Source organism: Mercenaria mercenaria, chromosome 18 (genome assembly GCF_021730395.1).
Source record: "Mercenaria mercenaria strain notata chromosome 18, MADL_Memer_1, whole genome shotgun sequence".
Lineage (NCBI taxonomy): Eukaryota > Metazoa > Mollusca > Bivalvia > Venerida > Veneridae > Mercenaria > Mercenaria mercenaria.
Window position 1 is genome coordinate 63,054,292 of NC_069378.1, and position 18,941 is coordinate 63,073,232.

The 18,941-nt window shown below is 34.3% G+C and overlaps 2 protein-coding genes across 2 annotated transcripts; both read left to right on the top strand.

The window, feature by feature from the left end:
- Positions 1–6,094: 6,094 nt before the first annotated feature.
- LOC123539448 (uncharacterized) lies at positions 6,095–12,623 on the top strand. The gene is made up of 2 exons (XM_053529897.1): positions 6,095–6,348; positions 11,274–12,623. The coding sequence occupies exon 2, from the start codon at positions 11,475–11,477 to the stop codon at positions 12,621–12,623; it is 1,149 nt and encodes a 382-aa protein (XP_053385872.1). The 5' UTR covers positions 6,095–6,348; positions 11,274–11,474.
- Positions 12,624–13,698: 1,075 nt separating this feature from the next.
- On the top strand, positions 13,699–16,578 carry LOC123538739 (uncharacterized). Its single transcript, XM_045323039.2, has 2 exons — positions 13,699–14,731; positions 14,851–16,578. The coding sequence occupies exons 1-2, from the start codon at positions 13,705–13,707 to the stop codon at positions 15,309–15,311; spliced, it is 1,488 nt and encodes a 495-aa protein (XP_045178974.2). The 5' UTR covers positions 13,699–13,704; the 3' UTR covers positions 15,312–16,578.
- The last annotated feature ends 2,363 nt before the right edge of the window (positions 16,579–18,941 follow it).

Genomic DNA, 18,941 nt, shown 5'->3' on the forward strand with positions numbered 1-18,941 from the left:
TAGATTTCAGTCACAATCACCTTCTGATTATCTGGAACACATCAAGAAACTGATACTTATTATTTTCCTTGGTGTTTGTAATGACAGGATATCTATCATTATTGTCAACTACGTGATAATTTAACAATTTTCATTAGTCACATGATAGGCTATGTTTAAATTTACTTCATATCTTATCTTGACAGGAAATTTATTCATGTTCTTCAAAATATAACTTTGGTTCAGAGATTATTTTGATCATATGATTCCCCACACTGAAATGGATCAAGCAGACAGAAAAGGGCGTAGGAATTCACAAGTGAGTGAAAATCTGGATTATTTTTGTATAGAAAAAAACATTTTGAAAGGAAATATATGTTAAACACAGATTTTATTGACTGCAGGATAAATAGAATATTAGGTTACTGTCTTTCTTAACTTAAGTTTATTCACCTCGTCTCCGAAAGGTTTATCCCCCACGGCAAGCCTCGGGTGGATAAACCTTTCTCCGACTCGGTGGATAACAGTCACCTAATATTCTCTATTTATTGCTGATAAAGACGTACCATACACAGCTATAACGAGTGTTGCCCATAAAGCTACAGTCACACATACGGATATGTCCGTGTGTTGAGGTACGGTGCGGATGGGATTGGTCTGTGGAGGAACGGACACGGATAAGTACGGAGCAGTATGCAGTCCTGCCAAAATGTCTGAGAAGGTTACTAAAATCTAGCAGGGGCTATTCAGCTAGGCAAATTATCTGTAACTGTTAATATCCCATAAATCTCCATGGCCTGCTGTGTATGTCTTAGTACGGGGAAAATGGTGAGAAATGGGGAACAAGAAGATACAGGACGCGAATAACTACGGATAGGTACGGCGTACTATGTTGAAAAATGTTTCACTGCGCCTGGCAACTTGCCCAACGTCTGGGCGGGTCTGCGGTGAACTACGCTCGCATTAAGGTTTAGAAACGGATCGGTAAGTTTCATATAAATAGGCCACGTATAGCCAGCGTTTTCATTGCGATTATCTTTGCCATCATGTCAAACTACGGCAAGGTACGTTTCAGTACGGATAACTACGTTTAATACGTTTAACTACGGATGAATAAGTTTCAACCAAGTTGGACTAATGTCACGGTTTCACTAAGTGCAATAGGCTTTGAAAGCGAATAGCATGGATCCTGACCAGACTGTGCGGATGCGCAGGCTGGTCTGGATCCATGCTGGTCGCAAATGCACTATGTTGGTTTTCTCATGGTGCGGCTCATTTTAAGTTTAGCAAAAGCCAAAACTTTCATGCCATGTCAGGAAAGACTAGCGTAACTGAGTAATTTTATAACAATTCATCAAAAACAAAACTAAACTTTTATCACCGCATTGATAACATGTATCATAACCAAGTTTTCAAAGCCGAAATATGTTGATAATTTGAATGGATTTCAACCAAAAGTTCTCTGACTTAGTTATGTAAGTACGTTAATTTTGAGGAGAAGACTGTGTGAAGTTTCAGTCTAAAATCTTGTCATTGTTACTGAGATATAGATTGATAGTTCGTTGCATGCAACATATTAAACGAATTTTCTACGTAGACAAGGACCATAATTTGAACTGATTCCAACCAAGAGTTATCGCCCTTTTTATGTAAGTATGACTGACAAGTAGACGACATTGTGTAAAGTTTCGATACAATATAATATTTAGTTTTCCTTAGATGCAGTCCGGCCATAAGCTGCACGCAAAACTTAAACAAAGTTTTCTAAGTCAAAAATAATTCCTATAAAAATCAAGATGGATCTAACTTGGGTATTACAGGCTATTTGTTTGTTCAATGTAAGATTGAAATATCTTCAACAAGTAAACACCAGATGCAATGATTTCACTGTGAAAATACCAGATATATTTCACTCTAATATTTCGAAATTCACTGGAAAACATATAATATGTACATGTTTATTGAGATACGCCTTGAAAGGTATAGTCACAGATTTTTGATAGTATATTTGCAAATGACTCAAATAGTCAAATAGTTCTTATCCCCCGCCCCCTCCCCAATTCCCATCCCTACATACCAAATAGCGTCAGTCTCGAGAAAATGCAAAGACAAAAAGTAAAAATAATAATAAAAAATAATAATGATAATAAAAAAAACACGTTATTCGTCGATAGTGGAAATTTCATTTTTAGCGTGTGTGTTGAAATATGTAGTATTTCCACATTTAACATGTAGTCTCTTTACAAAAAAGAAATATTCTTTTGAGTTGTCATTCCAGAACACTACATGTTCAGAAAATTTCTAGTAGTCAAAGGAATAATCCACACGACAAATCAGTTGCGAAATAATCATCTACATAAAAAAGACTGTCCCTATGTTCAGTAATTCTTTTTTTTTTTCTGAAATGAATCGTGGGGTGAGGGTGCATTCAGATTTAGAAACAACAAGTCAGTCGTGAAACGACTAAAACCATACAGAAGTAAGTCAAAAGCAGAAAATATATATATAAACTGCATTTCCTACGAGAAATAATACTGTTTTCCCATTCCTGTGTAAATATATAACGCTGTTTTTATCAGTCCTATGCCGACAAACCATGTAGGGCTTTTTTTATCGGAAGATAAGTATGTTAATATGTTCAACTTTTCTCATCAAAAATATTTCTAAATTATTGTGGTAGATTCTAGTTCAAACTTTTTGTTTTCCTGTTTCATAATCTCTTATTTTCAGTGTTAACAAATAGCAATCTCTTAGCCGAAAGACCATAGTAGGTGACATGGTATCAAATACCGCGCCACTTATTCAGTTTTTGTCCTTGATTGTAACATATACCAAGAGATCTACATTAAATAAATGTTCTATAGTGCATACAACTATCAGTTTACCTTTTCAATGATGGCCGTCTAGTAGGCATTATACCTTTTTACTCGCCGTTTTCTAGAATTTTCATCCATAATCACTGATCTGTGTTTGTTACGCTGTGTGATACTGTTAATAGTTACTGTTGGCATAACATTAACTCTGACGTCATGACGCTGGCGTCACGGAAATTGACGAAGTAAGTATACGGAAGTTCGCGAAGTAATAATAATAATAATAATAATAACTTTATTTAAAGAAGGTAACACATAAAGATATATAACAGTGTTAGAACATATTAAATATCTTAAGTTCAATGTGGCCTTCTGTAATATTACACACAAAAATAGATCAAAACTGATTATCTAATTATAATATAAGACAAAATTAGAATGACGAACATTTAAATACAGCATTCACTCTTGACAAACACTCCATTTAATTAGAAAAAAAAATATGTATACAATCATAAAAAGTAAAATCACTCAGATATGCATTCACCCATTAAAAGAAAATAAATAAATAGCAATTGCAGAATAGGTGATCATCCGAAAATGATAAAATCTTGGCATGCTAGAATGAATGGGTTCGGATCCTGGAATTTCAGGGAGCTTAGACGACACACTGTGTAGTGAGTGAATAACTCTGGAGTGGGCTGGGTTTACTCCCACGGGTAATAAATAACAAAAGCATACCACTAGCAGTATTTTGCGACGATTTTATCATTTTCGGATGATCACCTTTTGACTGTTTTTTTTTACATACGGCCGAAGGCCTACTTATGCCACTGTGATCATAAATACATGTATTATTATTATTAAATCTATAATGATCGTTCTTTCCATTGGACTAGATGTGGTCACATGATCAATGATAAAAGTCGTATTGACTCGAAGGCGGAGCCAAAAACACGTATCAATTGACCTCCAGCTGTGACGTCATCACTGTTTGACGTCAGAACAATGTAGGGATAATACACGTTTTTTTGTGTATTAACGTCTGCAGAAGCCCGCGGGATTGTTTGTGACCGAGACCGAAGGTCGAGGTCACAAACATATCCCAAGGGCTTCTGCAGGCGTTAATACACAAAACAAACGTGTATTGTCGCTATTCTTGCATAAAAAAACATTACACGACGACTAAATGCATTGTTTTCATATGTGATGACTTGACGATTCGGGTACATTTTTTATTTACCATTCTTGTTGTTCTTGGAAACGGTAAACATGTTTTAAATATCCATAACCGGGGCACACATAACAACAACACTACTAAAAGCGTGATTTGAAGGTTTTTGAGCATCTTATTTTTATTTTTAGTTATTACAAACGTTACATTACACATAATTTTGCATATAACTTAAAAATTTGATAAACAGGAACACAATTGTTTTAAGAGTAACAACTTTACATTCGAATTATTTTGAGTACGAACAAACAGAGTACGGATGAGTACGAAGCTAATGACTAGCTTTCGAGGTTTATTATATGAATTCTGCGAACAATCAGGTAAAAACAAACCGACTGATACTAACAAAAATCATTAATATAATACCTAAAAACGGACAATAGCACAAGTTACACGCGATACTTATTTATTCACAGTTATTTACAATAACTGAACAGACGCTTTGTAAAGGGAGTAAACTCTAAGAGAAGCTAGAGCGTACATTGATGGGGGCAGTACGTTTGGGGATGGAAACTGATACAGCTAAACATACTATGGATTGCATTGTATCTAAAATGCTACAAGAAGAGGTTATTATGGAAGAAACAAGATGCAGATGCCAAATATCAGTCTGCGCAGAAATACATAGATCTACATACGTCCCTGGCAAAGCATTTCAAAAATAAAAATCATGTATTAACAGCACGTGAACTGCCTTGTTTGCACACGATTTTTCTCCCGTTTATACATGGGCGGATCCAGTGAAAAAAGTAGTTTTTATGCAAGAATGCGACGTCGTACACAAAAATGACAGATATCATTTTTTAAAGTTTATATTTATGAGTAGACTGGATTTGATAATAAAACAATTGTTGCCTTTTAAGACCGATCGATATGTGGATTATCGACCTGATAAAAGCGATATCAACCTCGGGCTGCCCGAGGTTGATATCGGTCGATAAATCCACATATCGACCTCACCAAAAGGCATTAATTGTATAGTATCTGATTTATCAGATATTTGTTATTTGTCTTAATTGTGGAACGACAAGAAAAATCGATTATCTAGTATGTTTAATGCTATAACCGATGTCTACCATGCTTCCCCATTACAGCCGATGTCTAACATGATTCTCTGATTGAACCGATGTCTACAACATTCTCTGATTGAACCGATGTCTACAACATTCTCTGATTGAACCGATGTATACAATGATTCCGCGGTCGAACCACCGATGTCTACCATAATTTCCTTATTGAACTGATGTCTTCCATGATTCACCGCTTGAACCGATGACTATCATGGTTTCCTGATTGAATCGATGTCTACCATGATTCCCTGGTAGAACCGATGTCTACCCGCAAGATCCCCCCGTAAACAGTGTCTATCATGATTACCCGGCAGAGCCGATATCTATCATGATTCCGGCCTGAATTAATAAATGTCTACCATGATTCTCCGGTAGAAACGATGTTTTCCATGGTTCCGTGACTGAATCGATGTCTACTATGATTCACTGGTTGAACAAACGTCTACCATGGCTTCTCGACTGAACCAATGTTTATCGTAAATTAGCCCAGTTGAAACGATGTTTGTGAGGATTCTCCGGTAGAAGCAATGCCTACCATAGTAACTAGTAGGCGTTTTCTACATGATTTCCCTGTACAACCTATGTCTACGTGAATTCACCTGTAGAAACGATGTCTACCGCAGTTCCCTGAGTGAACCAATGTCTACCATAAATTCCCAGTAGAATCGATGTCTACTTTGATTTCCTAACTGAACCAATATTTATTCATGTTTCCCCGGTAGAAACGATGTTTACCAATGTTCCCTGACTGAACTGGTGTCTAACATGTTTTCACGGTAGATACGATGTCTGCCATAGTTTCTTGCTTTTAACCGAAATTGGTCTCGAGACTATGACAAACTTCTGATGGACGGAAGTGCAGTCCATACTTGTTTAAACTTCGTCGCTGCCGTTCGGAAATCAATGGAAAATGTCGAATCGTTACGAGACACCTAATAAAATCTAATACTGAATGTTTGCATAAGATAAGTGAAATCACACACAAACAGTCTGTCGGCTTCGCCTCGGTCAATTTATTGAAAAATCTTGTAAGAGTAAGAGGATTTATAACATAATCGTCACAAGCTCAAACCTGACATACAACTTTGTTTAATTTGTGAAAATATCGATTAGGTTGACTTCAACTTGTAAAATTATGGTTTAGATATTTGTACATACTTTAATCAGGAAAATAATCTATTTAGACAAGGACTTTTTTCAGGATTTTTTTGCGGGCACTTTTGAGTTAAATGGTTCATTGATGGAAAATAAGGTAAGACTCGTTTTCAGAACACTTTTTAGATCATAATCATCTGGGATAGGCATCACTTAGTTTCATGTAATTTATAACATTCAATTATAGTGTCGTGACTCTCCGTTAGAGTGTAACTGTTCAAATTTCCGACACCAGCCAAGTCAACCGTTGAACAAGATAAACAAGAAATACCTTTAAAAAAGATGGTCGGCGAATTGTAATAAGGAAAGAAATTTTCATCTAACATTCATCTTTCATCTAACATTTTTCAAATTGCAAAACTAAACACCGCACTTTAACAATTTAAATGGTTCTCTCTTAATTTTTCACAAAGGTTTCGTAGGGTTGCAATTTTGTTTCGTTTATCCTTAGACGAATAATTACAGCAGCGGTTTGATGAAGATTCATCAAGTGGTTCATGAGAAGAGGTCATTAAAAGTGTTTATATTTTTAGCTAAATTGGTCCCTATCCTCATTTGTAACAAAATAGCAGGAGACCTTACGATATAGATACACACCAAGTTTCATAAAAATCCATTACATTTTAGTGGTTAATGCGAAGAAAGGCATATCTACTTTTAGCTATAGTGGTCCCTAATAGGGCCCAAGTTCCTATATAAATAAATTTGGAAGAGGACCTTATAATGATGCCCCAGACCAAGTATGACAAAGATCCATCAAGCTGTTCATGAGACGCTGTCTAAAGGCATTTCTAGTTTTAGCTCTAGCAGCCCCTAAAAGGTGGCAAATGTCCCAACTGAACAAAGTTGGCTGCAGGCCTAATAAAGATGCTACAAATCAAGTTTGATGAGAATATAGCGGCCCCTAAAATAGGCCAACTGATCCCGCTTTAACAAATGCATATTCGCTATTCATGAATCTTTGGACAATGACGTCACCTATAAAAATGTAAAGGTCAAGGGACACATACAACTGTAATTATTTCAATATTTCTGTTTCTTAAGCAAAGTTTGACCGTAGTCATATCACGTATTTAAACTGTATGCAGCGTACCTTTATTTCAATGTAATGAGATTCTGTCATTATATAGCATATACATAATAAGATTTCAACTGAGTTCGATATTTGCATACCATACTAAAGAAAAATATTCATATATAATAAATCAGTTAAATAATTTATAACGAATATATCAAAGCAAACAAGTACTCATTTTAATATGCAATCTGAATAAGTCACAAAAGCAAGAAACCTTTTCATATACAGACGACAACTGTAACAAGGAAAATCTTTTAAAAAGCACTTCTCTACATAGATGACTCTTATCACACCCTTATTCATGTGATACGCAGACCGTATTCAGCTCTTTCTTTAATTTGATATATGTTGGTATTTGAACAGGTTTTTATCATGTTTATTAAACTTACTTATCATTTTGAGATATATCAATATTCTTGCTAAATATACTGAGCGAAAGTTAGTTTTAAAACTGTAAACAGCGTAGTTTAGGATAAACGCTTTGTCTACATTTCACTCAGCGTAGCACAATCAGCAGAGTGAAAGAAATTGACACTCTCGTCCAATCAGGCAGAGTGTTGCATAAATCTTTCATTTTGATAAAGTATCTATAATGCGTTATCAAGTAGTTTGATTTGCAAACTGAAGTCACGTGGCATGGGTCGGTCAAGGTCATGAATTCGTTCTTATAACGGCATTCGCTGAAAAACAGACTTCACATCTCAGCACAGGATAACACCAGATATGATCTTTAATTAAAGAAAATGTAGAAGATACGTGTTACATATTACTAAATTGAAATACATTTTCTTACAAAAATTAATTGTCCACAATGTAAATCGTATAAAACATTCTGGTGTACATTTAAAGGCTTCTGTTATAACTCATGAACAAATTCAGCATGGATATAGATACAATACACACTGAATGAATGTTGATCTGTACCTATCTTGCCTTACACTTGCCGGTCCGCTGATCAGTTACTGTTTCTTTCTACAAATAATGCCCGTGTCAGTGTACTGGCTGATATTACCACACACCTATAAATGAATGTACTCCCCCTCTTCCTGTTTCGACAGATCAAATAAAACAACTGACAGGCCGAAGGAAACAAATCGTCTTGAAATTATTTTGCTTTACACGGTGTGTGTATTTAAAAGTTAAATGTTAAGTATGACATGACTATGTGTATGTGGTGATAAAATAGATGAAACAGACAAGTAATGTTTACAAAATGCTGACAAATTGTTGACTGATCACACTCAGTGCATGACAATTTACTCCACCAAGACACGAAACCGATGAATATCACATCAAATTGATTTGTAATCCAATATACCATGTTGTTTTCTGAAATATTTAAGTAAAATGTTAAATAACTGTTGCGGTTTTGAAAAAAATTACTTCTTATCTGGACTGTAAAAACATTCACTGTATGCCGACTTGCCAATTTTGATATTTGATCTGAACTCTTATTAGCGACTGACACTGTATTCCATTTTGTGAATACAGTAGGCGATTGATGTCCTTTAAGGGCGTAAATGAAATACAAAATACATACCAAATTGTCTCTATTGATTAATCTTCATGTATATAATGTCACTGAATGTCGAACCCCTGTCTGTTCGTCCGACCCCACATTTACATACTTAGGTGGCTATATGAATAATAGGTAACTGTACTTTTTCTTTGATGTCATTCATTCCGTAATGCTTTTATGTGGCTATTTTTCTTTTACGTGGCAAAAAGAACAATAGAGAGTACAGAAGAGTAGCCACATAAATACCAATATGTAGGAACGGACGTCTTTCCGTCCGTCCGTCCGTCACACTTCATTTCCGATCAGTAAATGAAGAACCATTTGACCTCGAACCTTTTAACTTCATAGGGTGGCAGGGCTTATGGAGTAGACAGCCCCTATTGTTTTTGGGGTCACTACATCAAAGGTCAAGTCCACATTGAAAACTATTTCCGATCAATAACTTGCGAACCACTTGACCCAGAATGTTGAAACTACACAGGATGATTAATCATGCAAAGTAAAAAAGACCCATATTGATTTTGGGGTCACTCTAATAAAGCTCAAGGTCAAAAGGTCATGAACATGGAAAACAATATCCGGTAAATAACTTGAGAACCACATAACACAGAATATTGAAACTTCATAGAATGATTGGACATGAAGAATAGATAATCCTTATTGTTTTTGGAGTCACTCCATTAAAGGTCAAGGTCATAGGGGCCTGAACATGGAAAAGTAAATCCGGTCAGTAACTTGAAAACCACTTGACCGAGAATGTTGAAACTCCATAGGGGGAATTACAGAATAGATGACACCTATTGTTTTTGGAGTCACTCTATTTAAGGTCAAGGTCGCTGCGAACAGAACATGGAAATCAATTTCCGGTTAGTAACTTGAGAACCACTTGACCCAGAATGTTGAGACTTCATAGGATAATAGAACTTACAGAGTAGATGACCCCTATTGTTTTTGGGGTCACTCCATCAAAGGTCAATGTCACAAGGGGCTGAACATGGAAAACTTTAAGCAGTCAGTTTATTGTTTTGATCGGTCTCAACAGCGTGTGATTACTTGTGTATATATCTTGGATCCGACCTAAAACATTGGGTATCCGGATCTCCTGTATTCTTTCTTTTGCTTTAACCCTGCCATGCATCCCTCCTGATTTTGATTCTGCTGATTTTGATTTTTGCTTAATCTTATTTATGTTTAGTTTGTCTTGGCTGCATTGTATCTTATTTATGTTTAGTTTGTCATGGCTGCAGTGTATCTTATCTATGTTTAGTTTGTCCTGGCTGCATTGTATCTTATCTATGTTTAGTTTGTCCTGGCTGCATTGTAGCTTATCTATGTTTAGTTTGTCTTGGCTGCAGTGTATCTTATCTATGTTTAGTTTGTCCTGGCTGCATCGTATCTAATTTATGTTTAGTTTGTCTTGGCTGCATCGTATCTTATTTATATTTAGTTTGTCTTGGCTGCATTGTATCTAATTTATGTTTAGTTTGTCTTGGCTGCATTGTATCTTATTTATATATACATGTAGTTTGTCTTGGCTGCATTGTATCTTATTTATGTTTAGATCTTATTTATGTTTAGTTTGTCTTGGCTGCATTGTATCTAATTTATGCTTAGTTTGTCTTGGCTGCATTGTATCTTATTTATGTTTAGTTTGTCTTGGCTGCATTGTATCTTATTTATGTTTAGTTTGTCTCGGATGCATTGTATCTTATTTATATTTAGTTTGTCTTGGCTGCATTGTATCTTATTTATGTTTAGTTTGTCTTGGCTGCATTGTATCTTATTTATATTTAGTTTGTCTTAGCTGCATGTTTTAGCAAATGTCCTAGTTATTTTAGTTTTAGCTACTCTGCATGTGTGATATATGTATTTCTGTTTGTATAAACAATGCTATCATATCTTATTTTGAATGGTAGCTGCTCACTTAACCTAAATCTGTTTATGAAAATTTTTATTTCGCAAGTCCTATCTATAGTTTTTGTAGATGTAGTTTTAAACTCCTTTTTAAACCAGCAGTTACTACACAGGTCTTAGCTTTTGTATAAAATTGTCTTCATTTTTCACTGTTTTTGAGTATCTTTTAGTAATGAATTTCTTAAGTAATTTCTGTGCTTACCTCTATCATTATGATTTAATATATGTCTTTTAATTAATTTTTTTAAGTTTGATACTCAGGTTTTAATCTGAAGATCTTAATTTTAGTATGTCTTAATGATGCTTTTATTTACAGTTTGTTTGTTTTTATGTTATATGATAATATGTTTACATGTATGTCGGATACAAGTTTCAAGCTTATGTTGTAACTTTTATCTGTAACCGACGTTAAATAAATATTATCTTATCTTATCTTGAATTCATATGCCTGTAGCAGTTTTGTAGCAAGTTTATAAAAGCGTTGAGTTTTGCAAATGGTTATCATTTTCAGGAAAAAAAGGGGACAATAGTGTAGTATCGAAACTGAAAAAAAGTATAATGAAGAAAAGCGTCGCCCGAATGACAGCGGATGCATACAAACGTACATTTCAGTCTACATGCAGGTGTGAATGCCGTCTACCGTCATTTATATTTGGGTGAAGAAAATAATTCTAGTTTAAGAAAAGTATAAACTATCAAATCGAGGACAAAAATGGCATCAAAAGAAACCATACGTTTCGAGACTGACATACAAAGAATTAAAGTAGTAGATGTTTTTACTATTTATTATGTATTCAATGCTCTTATTGGCTATCTTCAGACAGTATTCCATACTTTTTCGATAACGTACATTCTGGATTCATTGGAAAAACAGAAACGCTTGTACCTAGCAGAGTTTCTAAAAACGGTATATTTAGGACACATACAGACAATTTCTGGAGGATGCAAAAGAGATTTGAAAAGGATTGGAAAATTGTGGCTATCCTTTAAAAAGTTTGTGGACTCTAAAAAGGACAAATCATTCAGAATTTGCTATGAATTCTTGTCGGATGCATTTCGAACGGAAATGATGAACGGGGAACAAGAGGCTGTAGATAAGTTTGCAATATGTACTTGGTTCCAGGTCCAAACATACGAAATGGACCAATGTGAAAAAAGAAAATCGATTCTCGAAAACATGGTTGCTGTAATACCGGACAATCTTGACAGAACTGTAGCTGAAATAGTTTATTATAGTAAAATGGCAACGACTGCGGAATTTGAAAATGACATAGAAAGTGCTAAAGACTTTGCAAGCGAAGCAAAGTACTTGAGTGAAAAATGCGAGGATAAAACAGCAAAAATCCTGGCACATTATAGTTACTTCTTTCTTCATCGGAGGTTATATTTACGAGACAAAAGCGAAACGAACCAAGAATTAGTTCTGGAACAATGTAATATTGGTTGCGACATGTTCCCAGTTCCCGACGAAGACGGTGACTTTGAAATGTACTGCGCATTGTTATTCCTACTCTACAAGGCAGGCGACTACTTGCATATCACATACAAACTTGAAGTTCTTGATTCTGATATGATGAGCCTTTCAACTATCGTGGCAGCTGAGGAAGTTCTTAGAAGTGCATACAAATACATACCTATATCTACTCCAAGAAAACAGCTGACGTTCAAATTCTGTAGGGGTAGGCTATATCATTTACAATCTGAGTTTGAAAAAGCTAGTACATACTTGAAGGAAACGAAAGATCTGATGAAAGGTGGTGTATTAAGCGAGAAGGAGCAGGAGAACGTTTCCAGATATTGTGAAAAATTTGAAGAAGAACTCAGGTGCGTTTTTAACTTTAATATGTTATTTCTAAATTGATAAATATATAATTTACTTCCTAAACATTAAGAACTATCCTCTATGTAAGGTAATATTTGCATTAATTTTCATAACAAACGGTCATGTTTTACATATCATATTTTATGTTATACACAATTTACTGTTAAAAGGATTTCAATTTAATTCAGATCATACATAAAAATAACATAGGGAGTAAAAATATATAAATGCGAGTTAAGAAAACAATTAGATAGCAAATGAATTGTTAATATATTGCACACGAACTTATGACCTGAGATTACCCGTTAAAGCGATAGAAGTTACTTATTTCCAATGGTTTTAATACTTATATATAATGCTGTTAAAACTGGTCAAAATCGTCTGTGAAGATTATATTTCAAATAAATGTCTTCTAGAGAAGATTAAAAAAAGATATACAACGCAGGTATATTTGGGGTCTTATGTCCTGAATACTCTAAATATTTCAAAAATATAAATATTAACAAGTTACACACATTCTGTGTATTATACTAACTATATTCTCTCGTTCACGCGCGCTGTTAATTAACTATGTTTGTACAAGGGATATTCAGGTATTTGTTTTATAAAAACATGAATCTGTGATTTCTGCATACGGACCTGGATACGATAATTTTTATTGTACTATTTAATTGACCTGTGAAAACATGTTTCTGGCTTTCATGTTAATCTAATATATGCGTGAACAGAATATAATGAAAGCCGGGAACAAGTTTTGACAGGTCAAATGAATTGTACAAAACATGATCAAATACGAAGCCGAGGAAACACGTGACCAATCGCCCAGTCAAGAATATAGCCATAAAAAACTCACGTTATCTTTCATTGTCCTTGGTCAAAATGGGTGAAATGGAAAAGGAAAAGTAGAAGCACTTTTTAGAGTCGTAAGCTGGCATGCATAGATGAGGTTAGTAAAATTATGAAAACTGTGCACCCATGTCTTAAAGTAAGAAATAATAAATCTGTTACGCATGTCAATGTGAGAAACATCGATACTGTTATGACAAAAAGTATTTTCATTTTTCATCCACAATTCTACCTATACAGCTTTACCTCTTAAACTTTCAGGTGGGAACGCTGCATGAATCAAGACAACGAAACAGCAAAAGAAACGGCAGAGGAATTGATAGTAAAACAGCAATACTACTTGCGTCAAAAGATGTTGCATAGAATTTTGGAGAAGTTTGGACGGAAGAACGAACTGACGTTAAGATTGTTTGATGATGTATGCAGTTATATAAGGAGCAAGAATGACAAAATAGTGCACGTTTTCCCGTCATATAAAATACATTCTGACAGAGAAGTAGTCTTTGTGATCTTTGTGAAAGATCTGTTGTCAAAAAAAGAAGAGGACGAGATAGGATATACTATAAAACAACGTTTGGTCGACCAGTTCAGTCCGGAAGGAAAAGACGTTATGACCAATGAAACAACTTCAGACGAAGCTTTAACATTAGACGAAACGAAAAGGTTGAAAGATTGTATAAACATGCATGCGACAGACCTTATGCAACGTCACAAGTATCTTTCGATTATTACAGCAAGCCCTGTACGTTCGAAGAGTTATGGAACACACGATTTTAAGATTCAGAAAGAGCCATGCATTGTTCTATACGTTCATACAAAAGGTTATATTCCTCTTGATGAAGATCCATTCGAACGAAGATATGTCGGTGTACCTGTGGATGTTAGGGAGGGTATGTTTGTAACATGCCCTGGTTCAAGCGTTCCCAAAGCAAAAGAATATCATGAACCATTAAGAATGGGCTGTGATATTGCTGGTAAGAGTAAAAAGCAGAGTGGAACCCTTGGCGGATTCATTGAGCATCCACAGTATGGTATTTGTGGACTTACATGTGCGCATGTTTTATTAAATTTTGAGTATTTTAAAAAGTTAATAGAAAAGGAGGATAGAAGGATGCATTGGCCAGAGTTTAATCCATGTGAAGCAGTTTACCAACCAGGCGACTCCGACCATCAGATTGGACAGCTGGTACAAGCCGTATATCAAGAAGGTGGCAAAGATTTTATCGGAGTAGAAGTTGCACTGTTTCAGATAGAACAGCGTCCTCCAGCCGAGGGAGAATTTCCTTCCACGCTAAATGGAGGTAATACATTTTTGTTGTAGGGTACAAAAGTTTATAGATTATTATATTCTTTATTTATTCTCTGATAAACATTTGGTTTTTTTTTTATAATAGCAGCATAATATTTTGTTTTCTTACAGCCGATGGGGAAGAATTGCGGTTTAATTCTGGGAAAACGTATGGATTGTCCCGAATAAACAAATGGCCCGTCGTCAAATTTGGAAGAACTACAGATAAGACAAGCGGAATCTTTGTTTCGACTCTGCCTTTAGTTTCTGCAAGAACTATGAAATACATATGGGATGACGGTGAATGTAGCATTACCCTTCATAATCAGTTTGAGATACAGTCAGTTGAGTCGAATAAAAAATTTGCAGACTTCGGGGACTCTGGATCTCTTGTCTTTATGAAAGATGAGACTGGTGAATATGTATGTGTCGGTATGGTTGACGGTGTTACTTCATATGGGATAACAATTGTCACGCCTATAACTCCAATTCTAGATCAATTCAAAGTATTTAGATTAAAAAGTTTTCAGGAAAAAATATTTGAAAGATATGTAACGAACACGTTACAGATTATTTTAGATAAATTAAGTTAAATTATGTCAGGAAAACCAGGAAAAACTAATTAATTAATAAGGACAACCTATTTGACCAGACAAGCAATGCATTTGATGGTTTCTACACAAGTGTACTTTTATCACCTTCTTTCTATAATGAAACATATAACTTAATAATGATCCTGAAAACTTTACCCTGCAGGCCTTTGTGACCCAAATGGCAACAAGGCGCAACCCATCTGTTTGTTCAACATTTTTTTAATATTTTCATTCGCTATGTATTTTATATAAAAAACCGTGATTTGTCGTTGATTCAAATCAATGTATGGAGTTCAGATTCGATGAAATAATATCACAAGGATGCAACACCTACGAACAAAAAATGAATTTATTTGTTTATGTTAGATTCTAGTTTATTTAAGGTCTATTGTGATGAAAGCTTCAAGCGTTGTACCACTCTCGAGTCCGCTTAATGGGTATTCTATTCAAGAGTAAATAACTGTTTGGGATTGTATCACGTTATCAGGGATTACACAAACATTTGCCTGTTTTGTTTGGTTTCTTTTCCAACGCGCCGTTGTAACATTTTGACGCTCTAACCTAATCATTGTGACGTACATAAATGAATTTTTGCATAATAATATACACTTTTCAGTCTTCTTTGTTTAATAAGAAAAACAAATCGGGTCGGGTAATAATTTGTGTAAACAACTTTGATGCAACAATATCATAGACAACTCTTCCCGCGAGACTACACTTGAGATGTGACGTAATTAACAAACTAATAAACAAAATTGCGTCGTGCGACCAATGGACATTGAAGTAGTCAGAAAATCTGGTTCTGTATTGCTGCTAAATTATGGAATAATGAATCATTTTAAGATGTGGCAGTTATGTGTGTTTTGGTTTAGATTTATGCTGATTGTATTGAGAAAAAAAATCTCGACCATTATACTTGGAAGTTTCAAGGATTTAGTTTTAATGTCTGCATGCAAGTAATTGCTCAAAAGCAGTTACAGTGGTGATGTTTTTTCAAGACAGATATTTTTTTTACTGTATCAATATTTTGTATTTTTAGGTAAAAGGACTTCAAGTACGTTGTATGAAATATCTGCCTAAAACGGCAATCAAAATGATAGACAGAATATTCAGTTAAAGATCTAGCTAAAACCCATTCTTCTGAAGGTAAATATAAAAACTTATATGACACGACTATGTAATTTTCATTGAATTTAGGGATAATCTTATTTAAAATTAAAACCGGGAACTGTTTTTTTAATCGAAAGGCGAATTACAAGTTAACGTATCTGCAGATTTTCGGCTGTTCTAATTAAAGATTATAACATCGATAGTCTGACATTTTTATGATTTGTGATTTCATTTATTGTTTACAAAACAGAAGAAATATAACGTAAAATAAGAAAATGTAATTATTTATGGTGTACATAATTAACAATATAATATGATCGGCACGTTTACCATGAATCGCAAGCGCAATTCATGGCGGTGCTATTTTACGATACTAAAATGGTAGGTGGTAATAATTACCTTTTAAAATTTCATAATCCTTTACATAGATTTGAGTGAATTGCCGAAAATCTAATGTAAATTCTGTTAATCTAAACAACAACAAAAAAAGTTAGAATTCGTTTATATTTAGGATATCTTATTTACCATAAAACAACATAAATTCCCTGTTAATTTTACACCAGAATTGTACACAGAGAAAAGAGAAAAAAAAATGTCCATCATAAAACATTATTTCAGTTATCTGTACATGCTACCTCCTTTGTAGACACTTACAATTTAAATAAAAAGTACATGCTACCTCTTTTGTAGACACTTACAATGTACCATATAATACTCATGTACAGCTTCCATCTGCATCTTGCAACATTTACGAAAAGCTTTGTTGCCGAATAGTACGAGTGCAAAGATACAATAGGGTTAGTATCATAATAGCTTGCAAATGATATGGGTGCATTATTCGGCTCAAGTAGATTTTGCAAGGTCGGATCACACGAGACGCGTGTGATCCAACCTGGCAAAATACATGACAGCCGAATGCAAAATCATGTTATAACGACCCTTTTATTATATACCTTCATCTTTTGTTAAGAACGATTAATATTTATCGGTTTTGAAATAGAAATGAATATAGTTTTTGTGTGCGCTATTTACAGAAATGTATAAGGTCATACATATTAAATAAATAGAGGATATTTGTTTGTTTTAGTGTAAGATCGAAATATATTTCACCGAGTGAACACTATAATGCATTATTTTCACGAGTGGCGCAGCCACGAGTGGAAATGTAAATTATGGTGTTCACGAGTGAAATATTTTTCGATCTTACACTGAAACAAACAAATTTTCTACCGGTATTTATTTTATGCATTTTTAATGGTTTTAACCAAATTATATTCAGTTTACCCGCGCAACGTCACGTGCATCGCACCATAACGTGATAATGTCGTGACGTCAGGATGTCTTTGTAGAAAAACTATAAATAGTTCTATTATGTTTTCTGATTTCTTTGACATTTTATTATGATAAAATGTAAATATTTATGATCATTTTAGTATTTTTATACATCTTTACCTTTACTGAAGAATATTTTTTCAAGGAATTTCCTATCATTTATAATTCATATCATTTCGCACTCAAATATAGTTCTGTACCAGTGAAAAATAAAAAATGATATTTTCACTGTTTGAAACAGTGAAAATATCAATTTTATTTCACTGATAAATTTCAGTATTTCACAGAAGAGTATAAAATAAAGGTAGTTCAGTTACGTACAATAAGAAAAAATCCAATGCAGTTTTTTTCTGCCTCTGAAAATACAAGCCATATCTAAGAACGCTACATAACTTAACCTCTATATTGATTTGTAAATCTTAAATAAAGAATGGATAGTGCTGATATTATATTCTAATTTCTGCTATATTTGTTGCTAACATTGGTTTATTTATTATTTTATTTTTTTATACATTCGTATCATTTATAACCCAGCTTATTTGGTTTTAGACGATACTGACATATTTCAGGTATTATGATGAAGTTCCACACTTAATAAAAAATGGCGCGAACAAATGGTAGTCGCATAATTAAATGGCGGATATAAATAGTCCGCAGTAATTTTTTTTGTTTGCTCTTTACAGCTATCGTCCTTATTTTTTTGCAATTGTTTTGCTAAAATCACATGACAGATCTATGCTTGACATGAAGGTAGCATTTTCATAATGAAATAACAACATGAATTTCTCATAAAAACTTAGATCATCATTTTAGTTGATTTTGATGTTTGACTGGAAATATTTTTCTTGCATCAAACATGACCCCCACTTTTCTTTTGATTTTTGTTTTAGCACTGACAATATTTTTCAAGAAAATGTAAGTTACATACATTTAAAATTGGGTCCTGATGTGTGCTGCGGTCATTGGAAATAGGTCAGTGTTCTATAGAATAAAGAAGAACAGCTATTGAGTGTGTTATAACCTTTAATGGTGGAGGAAGACAACCGGTGCCACTTACGGTATTATTTCACGCACGGGCCGTTGAACAACTGTTTGGAACCACTGATGGATAGATGGTAGATGGATAGTTTAGCAGCATTATGAATTTATAAACAGATTCTTTGAAGGTGGTCTTAACGAACCAGAGAA

What these genes read in the sequence shown, in the direction of transcription:
- LOC123538739 (XM_045323039.2), top strand. Translation starts at nt 13,705, where the DNA reads ATGAATCAAGACAACGAAACAGCAAAAGAAACGGCAGAGGAATTGATA. An exon ending in TCCTTCCACGCTAAATGGAG is followed by an intron (nt 14,732 to 14,850) that starts GTAATACATTTT and finishes GTTTTCTTACAG; the next exon opens with CCGATGGGGAAGAATTGCGG.
- LOC123539448 (XM_053529897.1), top strand. Translation starts at nt 11,475, where the DNA reads ATGGCATCAAAAGAAACCATACGTTTCGAGACTGACATACAAAGAATT.